The sequence below is a fragment of the Bos grunniens genome, chromosome 10 (assembly GCF_055505025.1).
Source record: "Bos grunniens cultivar Pamir isolate PY7600 chromosome 10, Bosgru_T2T1.0, whole genome shotgun sequence".
In the NCBI taxonomy this organism is placed as follows: domain Eukaryota; kingdom Metazoa; phylum Chordata; class Mammalia; order Artiodactyla; family Bovidae; genus Bos; species Bos grunniens.
Window position 1 is genome coordinate 76299930 of NC_141174.1, and position 19364 is coordinate 76319293.

Genomic DNA, 19364 nt, shown 5'->3' on the forward strand with positions numbered 1-19364 from the left:
GTGGAAAAGAAAGGCTTTGAAGGTTTATTTTAATTATTTGCAACAACTAACTTGTCTGCATATCTTTTGGCTTCATAGGAGTCTTTGCTCTTACATTTTCTTTCCTAAACCCAGTATCATCTCTAACATGGGAAAATAAAGCTGCATTACTATAAAAAATGCATATAGATGCTTCTGGTTATAGTTAATATTCTCATCCAAGGCTTAAGGCCAAATTATTTTTCACCTTAGACCCAGGCTTCATCATCCTTCTCTTTTCCTCTAGAGGTTGGACCAATTTAGACCACACTGGAAATACTTTCTGAGGTCTGGCCAAAACTTTCTCATTGTTATCCCCAGATGAGGCCACAGGGAGAAGTTCAGTAATCCAGGATGGTCAGAGACAATCTTGGCATATTATTAAAAACTCTGTGGGGAACAGGAGCTCATGGATAAAAGCTGACTACACAGAGTGCCCTGGATCACCTTCCCTCCAAGATGGACTGCCTGGAACAGATCAGCCATAACTCAGAATGTGTTTGTTAACATACTCTCCTTTAGAGGCAGGAACGGAATTGGTTCTTCCCAAACCAGAAAAGACCAGTGTCCTTTACAACTGCATATAACCACCTTTTCAAGTTGCTTAAGCAATATAGTCATTGTATGGCCTTCAAATAATTGCTGTGTTTGATAATATTACCTTCCAATACTCACCCCCTTTTAGAAGCCATCAGATACTCGGATGCCAGCCCCACTGTCTGGCTTCGCTGCACATTTCTTCTGCTGAGATGAGAGAACAAGGAGACTGAGGCTGACTGCATATTCCAGGAGAGAAAAACCTAAATTTGAACTCTGTTCTCTGCCAGATTCTGTAATTCTCACACAAGATCTTCAGGTAATATACAGCTCAAATTTCTTTGTAGTGACTTTTTCACTTTCCTCTAACCCTATGTTGTAGTTTCTCCATATGAAAATGTAAATTAGAATAGCTTCCTCATAATGGAAAGTGGTTAGATTCTCAATTATACAACATTGCCTCTGGTATTAGAACTGGTCTGATTAAGTGCTAGATTTTGTGTGTTTCATTTATAAAATATAGGTAAACATATTTGAACAAAATAATATTTTTATTAAATGAATATGTTATCTATATCACAAAACCACATGGGCCAAGAATAAACTGTGGATGACAAGTTTATTTTATATCTTATTACATATTCAAGTCAGATGTACCAGATTTCCTGACCCTGAATGTGATACGGAAGAAAAATCAGGGAGTAAGAGCATTTTTCTGTTAAAGTAACTTGAATAGCCACATTTTCTTTAAGCTGCTCTTTTGATTTTAGGCAGGAGAAATGAAAAACAGTTCACTTACCTATTTAAAAATAAGAAAAAAAAAGAATTATAAAAATCATTCTTTTAAAATGTGGACAATCAGATATAGAAATAGATTGAGAGAATAGATAAAGAAAACTGTGCATGCACACACACACACACACACACCCCTTGGAGCATGATTTTCACTTAGCAACAAGAAGAAAGCACAGAGCACAAAGCAGAGTGGATGAAAGGAACATAGAGACAGTGTGATTCACAGAGAGAGGTGGCTTTGGTAGGACTGTCTTGAGTGGGCTCCTCTCATGGATCTCCTGCTTATGAAGGCTGAGGTTGTTTCCCCATACAAAAGGTGTTGCCTTGCTTTTGTGTTTTTAACAAACTGGAGAAACCAGTCTTTACATTTTCTTAAACGTTTTTCCCTGTCTAAAGGAATGGTTTTCCTGTTTAGTTACTATTAGGGCAAGGCACTGATTGAGATGACAAATATTTAATGAGCATCCCTAATATGCCTTGCCTGGTGGGCTATCGTCCATGGGGTTGCAAACAGTCGGACACGACTGAGAGACTAAACAGCAAAAAATATGTCTTGAACACTATCCGAGATTCTGGGAATACATCAGTGAGCAAAATGATGTCCTCTTATATTCAAGCAATTGAGATAGAAAATACATGCTAAGTATATAATACAATGCCAGGTGGTGATATGTGTTTTGTAGAAAACCAAAGCAGAATTGGGAAATGGAATAGTAAAGATGGGCTAAATCAAGGAAGGTTTTCCAGGCGGTAAAGAATCTGCCAAGGCAGGAGACACAAGAGACACGGTTTGATCCCTTACTTCAGGAGATATTCCTATCTCCTGAAGTAAGACATGGCAACCCACTCCAGTATTCTTGCCTGGAAAATTCCACAGACAGAGGAGCCTGGTGGGCTACGGTCCATGGCGTCACAAAGAGTCAGATGCGATTGAGCCTTCACACGTGTAAGTTTGAGAAAGGCCTCTCTGAGTCTCTGATTTTTCCAGATACCTGAACAAAGGAACAAGTTAAAGCCTATGAATATTGCAAAGAGGAATAAAGGACATTCCAGACCTTGATACTGGCCACACTTGGCATGGGCAAGTATCAGTGTGTCTGGAGTGGGGTCAGTAGAGGGAAAGGTGCTAGGAAATGAGGGCCTGGAGTTAGGTCTCATTGGCCTTACAGACTGTGGGAAGAGCTTTAGACTCTCTTGTAAGTATGTTTGAAAGATTGAGAGCAAGTAGTTGACATGATCAGATTTTTTTTAAATTATATTTTGAACAGGAGGCCTAGAGCATTTGTTGATGGTTTGGATGTGGAATATTAAGAGGAGTGGTAAGGATGTGGCCAAAGTTTGTGACCTGAGCAACTGAGTAAATGGAGGTGCTGTTGGGTGATATGGCAAAGAAGTAAGGATCAGCCAGTTTGTGGTGAGAAAAATCAAGAGTTTTGTCATGGGCTTCTTGTTTTAGTTACCTTCAATAGAAAATGGAGATGCTGAGTAAGAAATTGGGTAGATAAATCCAGGTTACAGAAGATAGACTTCACAGTTAGAGAAAATGTGGCTTCATTTTACATGAGTAGTTTTTATGTCAAAGGGCTAGCTGTCACATCACTTACAGAGAGAGCATAATTAGAAAAGGAAAAATATCAAGGACTAGGTCCTAAAACAACATTTATAGGTCAAGGCAACCAGAAGGAACTCTAACATAGAAGTCTCGAGTAAAAGAGATAGAGAATAATGAGAACGAATAGTCCATGAACAGATCTCCAATTAATGTAATTCAAAACTCAAAAGTGCTTTAATGACTCATACCACTGTAGTTATTTCTGTTCTATGTGGCAAAATATATATTGAGAGTACCATCATAAGGTACTTTCCCAGCATATGATAAATTTCAACTGGGCACTGAAGCTTGTGTCCTCTACTTAAGGTAAATTTCAGTTAAAAGAGAATTATATTAGTTTGCAGTGTGACCCTCCTTCATGCATACCAATTTCATTTTTAAATGCTTATTCTAGTTGAAAATATATGAAGCTTACTCTTCTTCTGCAAACTTTTTTATTACAAAGAGGACCAAGTTAAAAGTAAAGAGTGTTTTGAGAATTGTGCATATGTCACTAAACCCTGAGAGAAATTAACAATGCAAATTGTGGAATTTTTTTCAGGGAGATTTTTAAAAAGAAGAGAGAATGCAAATACAATTGGGCTTGCTGTAAGCAATCATTGATAAAACATCATTTTCCTTACTTCTGTATCCAAAATTTCCAATAGTACAGAAACCCCATCTAAAATGATATACATATTATTATTAAATTTATAGTAATAAACTCTTAATTTACAACTATGAATTCTTGCAATGTTTTCTTCCATTTACACACATCATGAACTATTATTATTATTATTATTTAAAACTCCATGTTTGTGCATGCTAAGTCACTTCAGTCACATCTGACTCTTTGTGACCCTATGGACTGTAACCCACCAGGCTCCTCTGTCTGTGGAATTCTCCAGGCAAGAACACTGGAGTGGATTGCCATGCCCTCTTCCAGGGGATCTTCCTGACATCTTACATCTCCTGCATTGGCAGCCGGGTTCTTTACCACTAGAACCACCTGACTCAATGGACATGAGTTTGAGCAAACACAGAGATAGTGTATTTGCACACACAGGGCAGCCTGATGTGCTGCAGTTCATGGGGTCACAAAGAGTTGTACGTGACCTACTGACTGAACAACAATGAAAACTCCATGTCTCCTTATATAGGTTTGGCCCAGATGGTTGTTTCTGAACTAGGTTGAAAGCCTCTAAATGGCAAGGACTACCTATTTTGGTTTATGTAGTGCTGAGGACATTACACAGAGGCAGGTATTCAATGGACCATGATGGGCATGATGATCATGAAGATAAGCAACAATAAGCAAACGACCTCCAAATTCCATTTCTTCCCAGTATCACACTGGGGCAAAGAATGCTGGAAATCTTTAAGCAATCTAAAATTATGCTGCTTATTGAATTGTAAAGACATTCAGAGAACATCTTAATGAGAAAACTTCTGTAAAATCATTTGTAACATGATAATGTCTTGTTGTTGCAGTTTTCTGGAGAAAAAAAAAAAAATGAAAAACCTGGAAGGAAATAATCACTCAGACCCTGTGAGTGAATTCATTCTCCTTGGATTCCCTTGTACCTGGGAGGTTCAGATCTTCCTCTTCTCACTCTTCTCTGTGATCTATGTGTTGACACTAACTGGAAATTTGTGCATTATCTGTGCAGTGTGGTGGGACCACCATCTCCACACCCCCATGTACATCCTGCTGGCCAATTTTTCCTTCCTGGAGGTGTGGTATGTCACTTCTACTGTCCCCAGTATGCTGGCCAACTTTCTCTCTGAGACCAAGACCATCTCCTTCTCTGGCTGCTTTCTGCAGTTCTACTTCTTCTTCTCCATGGGCACCACTGAGACCTTCTTCCTGTCTGCCATGGCCTTCGACAGGTACCTTGCCATCTGCAGGCCCCTTCACTACCCCACTGTCATGCCAGTGCAACGCTGCATCAAGATGGGAGCCTGCTGCTGGGTGTGTGGCTTCTCTTGTTTTCTCCTCCCAGTTTATCTCATCTCCCAGCTTCCTTTTTGTGGCCCCAATATTATTGATCACTTCCTATGTGACCCAGGACCCCTTATGAAGTTGTCTTGCGTGCCAGCTCCTGCCACTGAGATTATCTGTGCCACCTTTAACTCAGTCCTAATTTTTTCCACTTTCCTGTTCATTACCAGCTCCTACACCCTGGTGATCAGAGCTGTGCTTAGGGTCCCCTCAGCAGAAGGCCGGCATAAGGCTTTCTCTACATGTGGTTCCCATCTGGCTGTAGTGTCTCTGTTCTATGGCTCCATCATGGTGATGTATGTGAGCCCAACTGCAGGCAATCCAGCAGGAATTCAGAAAATTGTGACCTTATTTTATTCTGTGATGACTCCACTTTTCAATCCCTTGATCTACAGCCTCCGGAATAAGGAAATGAAGGAGGCTCTGAGAAAACTGTTCAGGAACGCGATATTTGGTCAAAGAAAGCCTCTCAAGAACTAGAATCTATATATATGTAGGACATATAGGAATATAAAAGTTTCAGACATTAATAGTTTTAATAAATTTGAGAGAAATGTTTCCTATATTCCCTAAAATATTTTAGGTTGCATTTCAATGAAGCAAATAACAAATAAGATGGTATTAGAATTTACATAAATCATTTGTACTAGGCTTTATTGTATTAGTGTTCCTGTGTGTACTGTATGGAAACTGGAAAATGCCACTCTCTTATATTTTTCCAGGAAAAAAAACATATATAACCCAGATGTCAACTGCTCAGTTTCTAAGTTTCTAAGTCAACTTCTCAGTTTGCAAATTTAAGTTTAAGCAACAGTTGGAACCGGACATGGAACAACAGACTGGCTCCAAATTGGAAAAGGAGTATGTCAAGGCATATATTGTCACCCTGTTTATTAAACTTATATGCAGAGTACATCATGCAAAATGCCAGGCTGGATGAATCACAAGCCAAAATCTAGATTGCCAGGAGAAATACCAATAACTTCTGATATGCAGATGACACCACCCTTAAGCAGAAAGTGAAGAGGAACTAAAGAGCCTCTTGATGAAAGTGAAAGAGGAGAGTGAAAAAGCTGGCTTAAAACAAGCTTCCATAAACTAAGATCATGGCATCCAGTCCTATCACTTCATGGCAATTGATGGGGAGACAATGGAAACAGTGACAGACTTTATTTTTCTGGGCTCTAAAATCACTGCCGATGGTGACTGCAGCCATGAAATTAAAAGACGCTTACTCCTTGGAAGGAAAGTTATGACCAACCTAGATAGCATATTCAAAAGCAGAGACAGTACTTTGCCAACAAAGGTTCATCTAGTCAAGGCTATGGTTTTTCCAGTGGTCATGTATGGATGTGAGAGTTGGACTGAGAAGAAAGCTGAGTGCCGAAGAATTGATGCTTTTGAACTGTGGTGTTGGAGGAGACTCTTGAGAGCCCCTTGGACTGCAAGGAGATCCAACCAGTCCATTCTGAAGGAGATCAGCCCTGGGATTTCTTTGGAAGGAATGATGCTAAAGCTGAAACTCCAGTAGTTTGGCCACCTTATGCGAAGAGTTGACTCATTGGAAAAGACTCTGATGCTGGGAGGGACTGGGGGCAGGAGGAGAAGGGGAAGACAGAGGATGAAATGGCTGGATGGCATCACTGACTCGATGGACGTGAGTCTGAGTGAACTCTGGGAGTTGGTGATGGACAGGGAGGCCTAGCATGCTGTGATTCATGGGGTCGCAAAGAGTCAGACATGACTAAGCGACTGATCTGATCTGATCTGATGTATGAATTTGAGTGTTGGACCATAAAGAAAGCTGAGGACCAAAGAACTGATGGTTTTGAATTGTGGTGTTGGAAAAGACTGTTGAGAGTCCCTTGGACTGCAAGGAGATCAAACCAGTCAATCCTAAAGGAAATCAGTCCTGAATATTCATTGGAAGGATGGACACTAAAGCTGAAATTCCAATCCTTTGGCCACCTGATGCAAAGAACTGACTCATTGGAAAAGACAGTGTCATTGCTGGGAAAGATTGAAGGCAGGAGGAGAAGGGGACAGCAGAGGATGGGATAATTGGATGGCATTACCAATTCAATGGACATGAGTTTGAGTAAGCTCCGGGAGTTGGTGATGAACAGAGAAGCCTGGCATGCTGCAGTCCATGGGGTTGCCAAGAGTCAGACATGACTGAGTGACTGAACTGAACCCAGATGTCAACTGCTCAGTTTCTCTCTTTTGCAAATTTAAGTAGACTTGTCTCTGACCCCTAACTCTATAGTGATTAGATGTCTAGAGTCCCCATCACTATTTCCCTACACACACACCATACAACCACTGTCTCCCTACACATGTGCCCTACACATGAGGTGCCATATGACCACCATCTCCCTACACACTCAGCATACAACCACTATCTCCCTATACACTCACCATACAATCACTATCTCCCTACACATGCACCATACAACCACTATCTCCCTATACATGTGCCATACAACCACTATCTCCCTATACATGTGCCATATAACCACTGTTTTCCTACATATGCACCATACAACCACTGTCTCCCTACATATGCACCATATAACCACTATTTTCCTAGATACCCACTACACAAGAGGTTCATGTGTGCTTCTCTCCTCTCACTCCTAGTCTGCCTGCTATCTTGTTTTGATCACATCAGTCTGAGTGTGAGACTCGTCCCCAGCAACATTTTATCCAAAATCAAACTGATTCCTGCTTTTTTTGGTTTAATATACCTGACTACAGGATGGAGTTAGGAAGTAAGAGGAAGGATCTTTGTGCTGAACACACCATCAAGTTCTCATATTATACCTGGTGCTATCTCTATCTCTTTCTTTCTCACCCTCTCCCCATCACCCACAAGAGTGACCAGAACGTCTTTCCCTTTAATATTCAGAATAATTTTGTCTATATGTAGGCTCTTTGGAGTTTGAGCTTCTTCCCCAGATAAGTTTGTCAAAAAACTTCTTCTTAGCAAAGTCAATTTTTGCTGGTGAAAATAGTTTTCTCCAACTCCTTAGTTTGGGGATTGTTTTAAAATCATATAACTTGATATATTACATCTTTATTTTAGTACCACCTGGGAGCATGCAATACAAAAGAATAAATGTACTTAAACAGAATACAAGTGATACCTGGAAACAAGATTCCCTGGAAAAAATTACTAAGGCCACTATAATTCATATTTTAAGTACTTTAAGATTTTTTAAAGTGCTTTTCCCCCTGTGTATATAATAATGGAGATTAATCATGCAGCAAGGACAGTGTGTAAAAGTCTGAAGACAGAAATAAGATAGTTTAGCCAATGTCTGAAATGAGATACATTACTCTGCAGTTAATTTTCAAAGAAGCCTGGAATCAGCATATTGCATCTTAGTAAATAAATTTCATTCTGAGTGACACAATCTTGTCTACTAGTGAAATTGTAGCCAGTTCCATAGAAGCACAAAAAGACCAGATTCACTAATATATCTTCATTTTAGCTATGCAAAGGAGGTAAAATCAGGATCTAAGTGAGGTGATAGTATGACTTAATTTAAAGTTTGGGTGCAGGGCCTCAGGTTAGTCTCTGAAGCCCTTTGTATAAATTATCAAATCACAAAGCAGCAGCCCCTTAGCTACAAGTCTTGACCAGAGGTGGTTTCATGCACCCCTTCCTCAGGGGGGACTCCCATGCACATCAGGGTGCACACTTCTACTCCCTGGGCACAGGCTGAGTGACAGCCCCCACTCCCTCTCTCGGACAGGCTCCCTTATGTCAGGAACAACCTGCAGAGCCTTACAATATCCCTTGGTAGTGGAGGGAAGAAGTAAGCCACATGGAGCCTTCCCCACCTTCTCTCATTAAAAGTACTGGAAAAAGGGAAGGCAAGTGTTTAACCCTCCAATTCTCCCAAAAGAAAGAGGGAGAAGATAGGGATTAAAATATAGCACATCATACTCATCAATTAGCTCTTGAATTAAAACTCAGAAATTTACTCTCATCCAAAAACTTATTTTTCTGCCTATTTTTCTTTATCAAACACTAGCAGATATTTGATGTGAATTTTCATAAAAATAATTTCAAAAATGATTAAAATCAAGAAAAAAAAAACTTTAAATGGTGGCCTCCTGCAAAGTAAGTATAGAAAAGATAATAATCAGGAGGAAAATACAATAAAAGAAAATGTCATTGATAATATCAACAAAAATGCAGTACAACTCTAAATAAATACATCAAAAATCAGTAAAGTGTATAAAAAGAAAACTGCAAATACTTGGCTCTAAACAGGAAAAACAATGAATAGGCAGAGATATCTACCATTTTTCTGGATGTAACAAGTAAATGTTGTAAATCTGTTGTTTCAATACAAATAATTTTATTAGTTTAATGAAAATAAAATAATGATAATAACATCAAAGTCATACATATCCAAATGTTTAGTAATTACAGAAAAAGTGAATTATAACACAGTTAAATTATAGGATATCATTTAAATATGTTAACAATATAATGCTAAATCTAAACTTTTATTCCAAAATAGAGTGGACTTACATAATTGTTTCCAAACATATTTTTTAATTAAGAAATTAAAAGAAGGAATTTTATAGAACATTTTATAGCTGCCATCTTTTAACAAAATTATAGGAGATTTTGTTCTGCTTCCTGAAGTGTTTTACAAATTTATTATGATAAGCTTGCTGTTAAATTTTCTTACCAAAGTCTTTTTAGTTAATTCAAAAATCTCAACTTGACAATGTTAAAAAAGGCTTATTCTTTATGTCTAAATTAACAACATCCATTGGATCATAGAAAAAGCAAGAGAATTCCAGAACAATGTCTACTTCTGCTTCACTGACTACTCAAAAGCCTTTGACTGTGTGGATCACAGCAAACTATGGAAAATTCTTCAAGAGATAGAAATACCAGACCACCTTACCTGCTTCCTGAGAAACCTGTATGCAGGTCAAGAAGCAACAATTAGAACCGAACATGGAACAAAGGACTGATTCAAAATTGGGAAAGGAGTATGTCAAGATTGTATATTCTCACCCTACTTATTTAATGTATAACCAGAGTACATCATATGAAATATTGGGCTGGATGAAGCATAAGTTGAAATCGAGATTGCCTGAAGAAATATCAATAACCTCAGATATGCAGATGACACCACTCTTCTGGCAGAAAGTGAAGAGGAACTAAAGAGCCTCTTCATGAAAGTGAAAGAGGAGAGTGAAAAAGGCTGGCTTGAAATTCAAACATTCAAAAAACTAAGATCATGGCATCCAGTCCCATCACTTCACGGCAAATAAATAGAGAAACAATGGAAACAGTGACAGACTTTGTTTTCTTGGGCTCCAAAATCACTGCAGAAGGTAACTGTAGCCATGAAATCAAAAGACGCTTGCTCCTTGGAAGAAAAACTATGACAAACCTCAGTTCAGTTCAGTTCAGTCGCTCAATCGTGTCCAACTCTTTGCGACCCCATGAAACGCAGCACGCCAGGCCTCCCTGTCCATCACCAACTCCCGGAGTTCACTCAGACTCACGTCCATCGAGTCAGTGATGCCATCCATCCATCTCATCCTCTGTCGTCCCCTTCTCCTCCTGCTCCCAATCCCTCCCAGCATCAGAGTCTTTTCCAATGAGTCAACTCTTCACATGAGGTGGCCAAAGTACTGGAGTTTCAGCTTTAGCATCATTCCTTCCAAAGAACACCCAGGGCTGATCTCCTTTAGAATGGACTGGTTGGATCTCCTTGCAGTCCTAGACAACATATTAAAAAGCAAAGACATTGCTTTGCTAACAAAGGCCTGTCTAGTCTAAGCTACGGTTTTTCCAGCAGTCATGTATGGATGTGAGAGTTGGACTATAAAGAAACCTGAGTGCAGAAGAATTGATGCTTTTGAACTGTGGTGTTGGAGAAGATTCTTGAGAATCCCTTGGACTGCAAGGAGATCAAACAAGTCCATTCTAAAGGAAATCAGTCCTGAATATTCATTGGAAGGATTGATGTTGAAGCTGAAGCTCCAGTACTTTGGCTACGTGGTATGAAGAGTCAACTCATTGGAAAAGACCCTGATGCTGGGAAAGATTGAAGGCAGGAGGAGAAGGGACGACAGAGGATGAGATGGTTGGATGGCATCACTGAATCAGTGGATATGAGTTTAAGCAAGCTCCAAGAGTTTGTGATGAACAGGAAAGCCTGGCATTCTGCAATCTAAGAGGTCACAAAGAGTCAGGCATGACTGAGTGACTGAACTGAACTGAATTCTTCCCTCAGAATGAAATGGGGGAAATTTCTGGAACTGAAGCCGAGCCAACAAACTAGGGCTTTGATCCAGAGTTTATACATTGCTGGCTGAAGTAGCCACTGATAAACCTTTTGCAGCAAAATCTGGAAAGAATTTCTATAATAGACTCTATCTCCAAAACTAAAACTGGTTCAAAACCAGTGTGCTAAATGCATACCTGATACTTCAAGAACAAAATAAAACCTATGTAAAACACACAAATACACAACTTGTTATGTCTTATATTTCCTATAACTGTTCTTAGAAATTTTACTTGCTACCTAGAGCTCACTTAAGACACAATTGCTGCATGTGTAGTCTTGGGGACATCATCGGTGTCCCCTTAATAACATCAGTGTTATAGACTAATCACATAAGTACCCCAACTATTACCAAAATTTCCTCTTCTTGGTTTTGTGCTCTTTCCTCAAACCAGTTCTCTTTTCTATCATCTACATTTTCTCTTATGTATCTCAGTTCCTCAAGCTTTCTCATACGAAGTCATCCCTGGAGAATATCTGAAACTGTCAATAAATTACATATGCACCAATAAATAAATTAAGACCACTATAGTATGTACACATGCATGCTGAGTTGCTTCAGTCATGTCCTACTCTTTGTGACCCTGTGGACTATAGCCTGCCAAGTTCCTCTGTCCATGGGGATTCTCCAGGCCAGAATACTGGAGTGGATTGTCACGTCCTCCTCAAGGGGACCTTCCCCACCAAGGGATCAAACACAAATCTCTTATGTCTCCTGCTTTGGCAGTCAGGTTCTTTACCGCTAGCATCACTTGGGAAGTTCCTAGTATGTATATGTGATAGAATATTTTACCAGTATTCAGTTTAGTTCAGTCGCTCTGCTTTATATTTTCACATTAGACTATTTTTCTTACTTTTATTTTATAAATTAGTCACATAATTTTCTGACATAGTGTAAATGTCTAGTAACAAGTCAAAGAGCAAATACCTACATTGGTATGAAAAGTAAAATAATTAAAATTTTTATGTGCAAAAAATGCCAATGATATTATTTCTGGGATGAGAGTGCACTAGAAGAGGTATTTTCAGAGAGATTTAGTCCCGTGAGTCTCAGGCTTTTGAAACTGTCTTCCTAAGGCAATTTTCTCAGAGTTGTATCAGCCCTGTGTATGGGGAAGTGGCAGGATTTGTGTATTTCAACAAGCTTAGCTTCCTTAATAGTTGTGTCTGGCTTTTCCCATATTCTTCCAGGCCTCTCTATCTATATCCAGGAATTTTTCCTAATTTTCCTCTTGAATTTCAAGCCATACCACAATGTGCCTGAGATTGTCTTTAACAGATTCAAATAAATGATATTATTGATTCTGAAACTACTAACAATAGTTTATAGGATTAATGTGAATTAATAATTATAAATTGTTTAGAGCATTTCATTTGGCTTTAAAGAAAAAGGAGAAAAAAGTGTTAAGAATCATAAGTGATTTATAAAGAAAAAATATAGAAAATATCAACAGAATTGCCAAACTTTTAATGCTGACATTGGAATAAACATTTTTTTAATTCATTCAAAAGTCTAGTCATATCCAAATACCAAAGCCAGTAAAAGATATGACAAGATAAGAAAACTACAGACCAATATCCTCATGAATATAGACACAAAATTCTCAACAAATACTGGAAAACTGAATTCAGTAACATATTAAAAGGCTTATACACATGACTAAGCAGAATTTATCCCATGAATGCAAGGAGAGTTCAACTTATGAAAATTAATTAATATACTACATTAGTAGATGTAAGATCTACTTCCTTAGCAACTTTCAAGTATGTAATATAGTTTAACTATAGCCACCATGCTGCACACTTGAATTTATTCATGTTATAGCTGGAAGTTTGCACCCTTTGACCAACCTTTACCCATTTCCTTCATCCTCCAGAGTTCCCAGCAATCACCATTCTCTCACTTTGGCCAAGAAGTTCATCGAATTTTTCCATAACACCTTACAGAAAAACCTGAAAAAAATTTTTTGGCCAATCCAATACTTCTATGAGTTTGAGTTGTCAACTCTTTTTACTCTAAAAAAATGCAGCTTAAATGTCTCTAACAAGCTATGCAAAAGCAGATATTTGATGGACAAGAAGAATGGTTTCTTCTTCTTCAAAGTTGGTATCAGGAACCCAGTGGTAAAGCTTCCTATTGTAGCTATTATGACAATTCCAATTATTACTTAATTATTCCCCAGGAAACTTCAACTATACATGGATACTAGAGAATAAAAATAAATAAATAAAATCTATTTCCACATCTTCACTATTCTTTGGAGAATACTAGGACTTGATGTTTGATTATATACAAGTGAAAATTCAAAATTATCTCCTCTTTTAAACAAATCTAATAGATCATTGAGAGAGAAAACCCCAAATCCCCAAAGATTATGATGCAAGGAAGTATGCATATATATTTCCTTCATCCATGCATTTGTCTTAACCACAAACATGTGCCTTGAAACTCAAGAAGAAATATCTTATAGGATTCACCCTTTGCAACCCTTAAAAGACTACAAACTGGATCATCCAGTTTCTTGGAAGTCCCTCACATGCCTTTTGCTCCATGGAGTAATATTTAATCTTCCATCCCTGAACCCAGCCAAGAAGTGAGTGGAAACCATATCATGTGAGCCACATGTGCTCCATAGTTTGCAAAAATAATTTACTGGGAAGCATTTTCTTCTTTGAGAAAATTAAATATTTCATTAGGACAAAACGCTAACCACCCCCCCACACACACAAAAGGAAAAAAAAAAAACTAAATAGTATATGTTCCTTCTTGTTTCCTTAAATCCTAGAAGCTTAAGTTCTAAATCTCACTTCTTTCTCTCTCTAAAGGGTGAATAAGAGATATAAGCAAAGAAGCTTAAGATTTCAAATGAAGATGCAGTTGTTGTTTTTCATATTAACTCATAAATTGCTGGAGAAGAATTTATTTGGATGATTTCTGTTGTTGGTGGTAGAGGAAATAAGGCAAATATTTCATCTCAGAGATATATTCTTTTCCAAGCTCATATATTGTTTCTCACTTCCATTAGATTAATGAGCCCTGGTTTAATATGGATTAATTCTTTTTGAAGTAACAATTTTTTGCATGTATGAGTTTTTGCTGTACATACAAGATTTATTCTAAATCTGTCACTGGACAATTATTATCCTCAGGAAATATTCCAAAACAAAAGGGTAAGTATCAGTAATGATTTATTTTTTTTAATTTTATTTTATTTAACTTTACAATATTGTATTGGTTTTGCCATATATCAAAATGAATCTGCCACAGGTAAAATTAATCCTTTGTCAATGACTTTCCTGTACGTGAAATAAATTGATAGAGGAGGCTGATACTAGGATCCTGAGTAAAAAGGATGCAGAAATTTCTAAAAGAGAGATAATCCATTCAAATACATGAATATCTTTCAAACAAGTTATTAGAAGATGTGTTTCCTAAAAGCCTTGTGTAAATAGTGAGTTCTTTCTTTAAAAGTATTAACAGACTATTTTAGATAGCACCGTCACATATTTAGCTGGTTTAATTTCATATTTATACAATTATATGTGTAATTGTATATACATTTATACATACATATTTATACAATCCAAAGGGCAATGAGGATCTATAAATAGTCCTTCTAATTTAGGTGCCATCTCAATCATCAAATAAGAGTCAGTCATCTATGTGGTCTGACTTAGGAATCCAGATAATACCTTTCTACACAGAAATATATCAAGGATCTCCCTGACTCAAAGTCTTGGATTCCCACCTTGAAAAAGATTCCTTGATTTATTAAGTATTTTTTGTAAAATGCAAAAATATTTCCAATAGTGGGAAACACGTCAAAATTTTGCAAAAAATGTATTTAAAGTTTATGGTAATCTCTTGATTATAAGCTCCATGAGCTCAAGATCTGTCATATCCACAGCTGTTTCTCCAGCACTTAAAAGCCTACCTGATATAATGAACATGCTAATAGATATTTTTGTGGCTGAGTAATATTCTATTACAATGGAATATTACTGATACAATAATGTATGTGGTATATATATACATATGTGTGTATACTACATCTTCTTTATCCATTGTTCTGTTGATGAACACTTGCTTCCATATCTGCCATTTGCAACAAGTGAATGGACCTAGAGAACATTTTGCTTAGTGAAAACAGTCAGATAAATACAAACACTATGTGATATCACTTATATATAGAATCTAAGTTGACCATGGATACCAAACACAGGCACATTAGAAAAACTTCTTATGCACAGAAATGTAATATCATTAGTATAGGTAAACAGATGAAAGAACACATTAACATAGGTAATTTATCAGAATTACATACATTCCCAGTATCTAGTTAAACTTACTTAGAAAAGTAAAAATTTTTATCCATTTCATGTTTTCCCTCTTATTGTGAATTTTTAAAGTAATATATGTTCAGTACTGAGCCATGAAAGCCACAGTTTTGTTGCTAAAAATTTGTTTACAATTTTATGAAATGAAAGGTAAAGAATTTGTTTTTTTGTTTTTTTTTTTCAGGAAGAATCAGCACACTCCATTAAAGCACAGACCACTGTCATCTCCATATCTTCCAGACTAATGAATGTGTCCAGCAGAGAAACCACCCACTCTGTTACTCACTTTATCCTCCTGGGCTTTCCCTCAAGCCCAGAAATGCAGCTCCTCTACTTCGCAATCTTCTCAGCCGCCTATATCCTGACCCTGATGGGGAACACAGCCATTGTCTGTGCTGTGCGGTGGGATCAGCGCCTTCACACCCCCATGTACATCTTCTTGGGGAATTTCTCTTTCCTGGAAATATGTTATGTCACCACAACCGTCCCTAATATGTTGGCCAACTTTCTGTCCTCAAGCAAGTCCATCTCCTTCGTGAGTTGTTTTGCACAGTTCTACTTCTTCTTCTCTTTCGGGTGTGATGAGGGCTTCTACCTTTGCATCATGGCCTTTGACAGGTATCTTGCCATCTGCTGTCCTTTGCATTACCCACGCATCATGACTAAAGAGCTCTACACTGGCCTTGTCACCTTTGGGTGGTCTGGTGGGTTCATTCTCTTCGTAACCCCAGTTCTCATTTCACGGTTGCCCTTTTGCAACCCAAATATCATCGACCATTTTATATGTGATCCTGTCCCATTGATGATGCTGTCTTGTTCTGAAGACAACACCACACAACTCATTTACTCTACTTTTAATGTTATTTTCATGATCGGTACGTTTCTCTTCATCCTTTGCTCCTATGCACTGGTGATTCTGGCTGTGTTAAGGATGCCCTCAGCAGCCAGCAAACGCAAGGCTTTCTCCACTTGTGTTTCTCATCTGGCTGTGGTAATTCTGTTTTTTGGCTCTGTTATGGTGATGTATGTTAGTCCTGGATCAGGACACCCAGTGAAAATGCAAAAATTCATTACCTTATTTTATTCTGTGATCACACCTTTATGCAATCCTCTAATATATAGCCTCAGGAACAAGAAGATGAAGGCTGCCCTAATGAAAGTCTTGGGACTGGACAACATGTTAATAAAATACAAATGAGAGCTAAATTTTATCCCTCAAATGTAACTCACCTTAATAAGTCATGTGTAAAATAGATGGGTGGGGAGAACCCAGTGTATAGTGTGGGAAGCTCAGCTCAGTGTTCTGTGTTGATCTAGATGGGAAGGGTGAGGGGTGAGGTGGGAGAGAGGTCCAGGAGGTAGGGAATATATGTATACATGTGGCTGATGCACTTCATTATGCAGCAGAAACTAATACAACATTGTAAGCAACTGTACTCCAATTAAAAAACAAATAAATAGTAAGCCTAAAAAAAAAGACAAGTGATGTATTTGTCTCCAAATTCATTGTTTTATTAAGAAGCTACTGTAATGAGGGCCAATTATCACTTTACTACCACTCACCACAAAATACAGTAGTCTTATTTAAGAAAAAATATGTTTTAACAAGTGAATTCAACTTTGAAGTTGTGTGCTCACTCAGTTGTGTCCACTCTTCGTGACTTCATGAACTATAGCTCACCAGCCTCCTCTGTTCATGGAATTTTTCAGGCAAGAATATTAGAGTGGGTTGTCATTTCCTCCTGACCCAGGGATCGAACCCATGTCTCTGGTGTCTCCTGCATTTGGCAGGTGGATTCTTTGCTACTGCACCACCTGGGAAGCCCCCAAAGTTGCTATCAAGTAAGTACAATTTGTTATATCTAAACCTCTCAGTCCCTCTATACATACCTTGGTTCCTAAAAAGAAGATAGAAGTCTACTTTGCATTACTATGTTGAAGCAACTAATAAGACACACGTAATAGAGATCATAGATTGACTAGGGAATTAGTACTGTAAGCTGGTGATTTTCCACTGAGATACAGAAGATCTGAGTTCGAAGGAGTTCACCTTGCCAGAGTGTAGCATTTGTCTTCACATCAAGGAAACAGACAAATAACTTTAGTTAGACATTAGTGATTTTTGATGCAATGGTAAACGGGATTATTTTCTTAATTTCTCTTTCAGATACTTTGCTATTAGTATAGGGAAATGCCACAGATTTCTGTATATTGATCTTTTATCCCGTGACTTACTGAATCCCTTTGTTAGGTCTAACAGTTTTTTGGTGAAGTCTTCAGGGTTATTTTCTTATAGCATCATGTCATCTGCAAATAGTGATAGTTTCCTTCTTTCTTTCTGATTTGGGTGACTATTTTTTTCCTTGCTCAGTTGCTCTGGCTAGGATTTCCTGTGCTATATTGAATTAGTGGTGAGAGTAGGTGTCCTTGTTTTATTTCTCATCAGAGAGGAAAATCTTTCAGCTTTTCACTGTTGAGTATGATGTTAGCTGTGGGTTTGACATATATGGATTATTATGTTGAGGTATGCTTCCTTTATACCACTTGGTTGAGAATTTTTACCATAAATGGATATTGAATTCTGTCAAATGTTTTTAATGAGTCTGTTGAGACTATCAACAGGTGAATGGAAAAAGAAGATATATTAAACACAATGGAATTTACTCAGCCATAAAAAAAGAATGAAATTCTGTCATTCATAGCAAAATGGATGGACCCAAAGAATATCATGCTTAATGAAATAAGTTAGAGAAAAACAAATACTACATGACATCAATTATAGGTGAAACTGAAAAATAATAAAACTGTATATGGCAAAACAGAAACAGATTCACAGATCCAGTGGTTAACAGTGAGGAAAGGGAAGGCAGAAGGTCAGGTTTGGGATACGGGATTAAGAGATACAAACTAATATGTATAACATAGATAAGAACAAGGATATACTGTATATATAGCACAGGGAACTATAGCCATTAGCTGATAATTTTTAATAAAGCACAATCTGTAAAAATTGTATCTTTATGTTAACACATGAAACTAATATAATATTATAAATAAATTTGCCTTATAAATCAATTTCATTTATAATATTAAATATTTTTGAAATGTAGTGATTCAAAAAACTTAATCACTAGGCTAACACATGAAACTAATATTAAAAATCAATTATACTTTAATTTAAAATGTAAGAATTGTATAAAAAGAGATGCTCTACATGATATGTCATCAGGGAACTGCAAATTAAAAGAACTATGAGATACCACTACACACCTAATAGAATGTCCAAAATTTGGAACACTGACAACACCAAATGCTGACAAGAATGTGGAACAACAAGAACTCTAATTCGTTGCAAGTATGAATGAAACATGGTTCAGCCACTTTGGAAAGAATTGGAATCTTGTTACAAAACTAAACACACTCTTAACATACAACCCAGCAAGTGTGCTCCTCAGTAATTACACAAAAGAGCTGAAACTTTTGCCCACAAAAACCTGCACACAGATGTTTTTAGCATTTTTATTCAAAATTGACAAAGCTTGAAAGCAACCAAAATGTCCTTGAAATCACAAAATAAACCATTGTACATCCAGATAATGGTATATTATATGGCATTAAAAAGAAAGGAGCCATCAAGCCATGAAAAGATAGGAAGGAAAGTTAAATGTGTGTTACTAAATGAAATAAGCCAAACTGAAAAGTCTACAGTGTATACAGTAAAACATCAGTGGTTGCCAGGAGTTTGGGGGTAGGGAGT

The 19364-nt window shown here is 37.5% G+C and overlaps 1 protein-coding gene and 1 pseudogene across 1 annotated transcript; both read left to right on the top strand.

Moving 5' to 3' along the window:
• The first annotated feature begins 4640 nt into the window (after nucleotides 1-4640).
• Nucleotides 4641-5289, top strand: LOC147364918 (olfactory receptor 11H6-like; annotated as a pseudogene).
• A 10488-nt stretch (nucleotides 5290-15777) lies between these two features.
• Nucleotides 15778-16805, top strand: LOC147364919 (olfactory receptor 11G2-like). The gene has a single exon (XM_086319053.1). The coding sequence runs from the start codon at nucleotides 15852-15854 to the stop codon at nucleotides 16803-16805; it is 954 nt and encodes a 317-aa protein (XP_086175179.1). The 5' UTR covers nucleotides 15778-15851.
• The last annotated feature ends 2559 nt before the right edge of the window (nucleotides 16806-19364 follow it).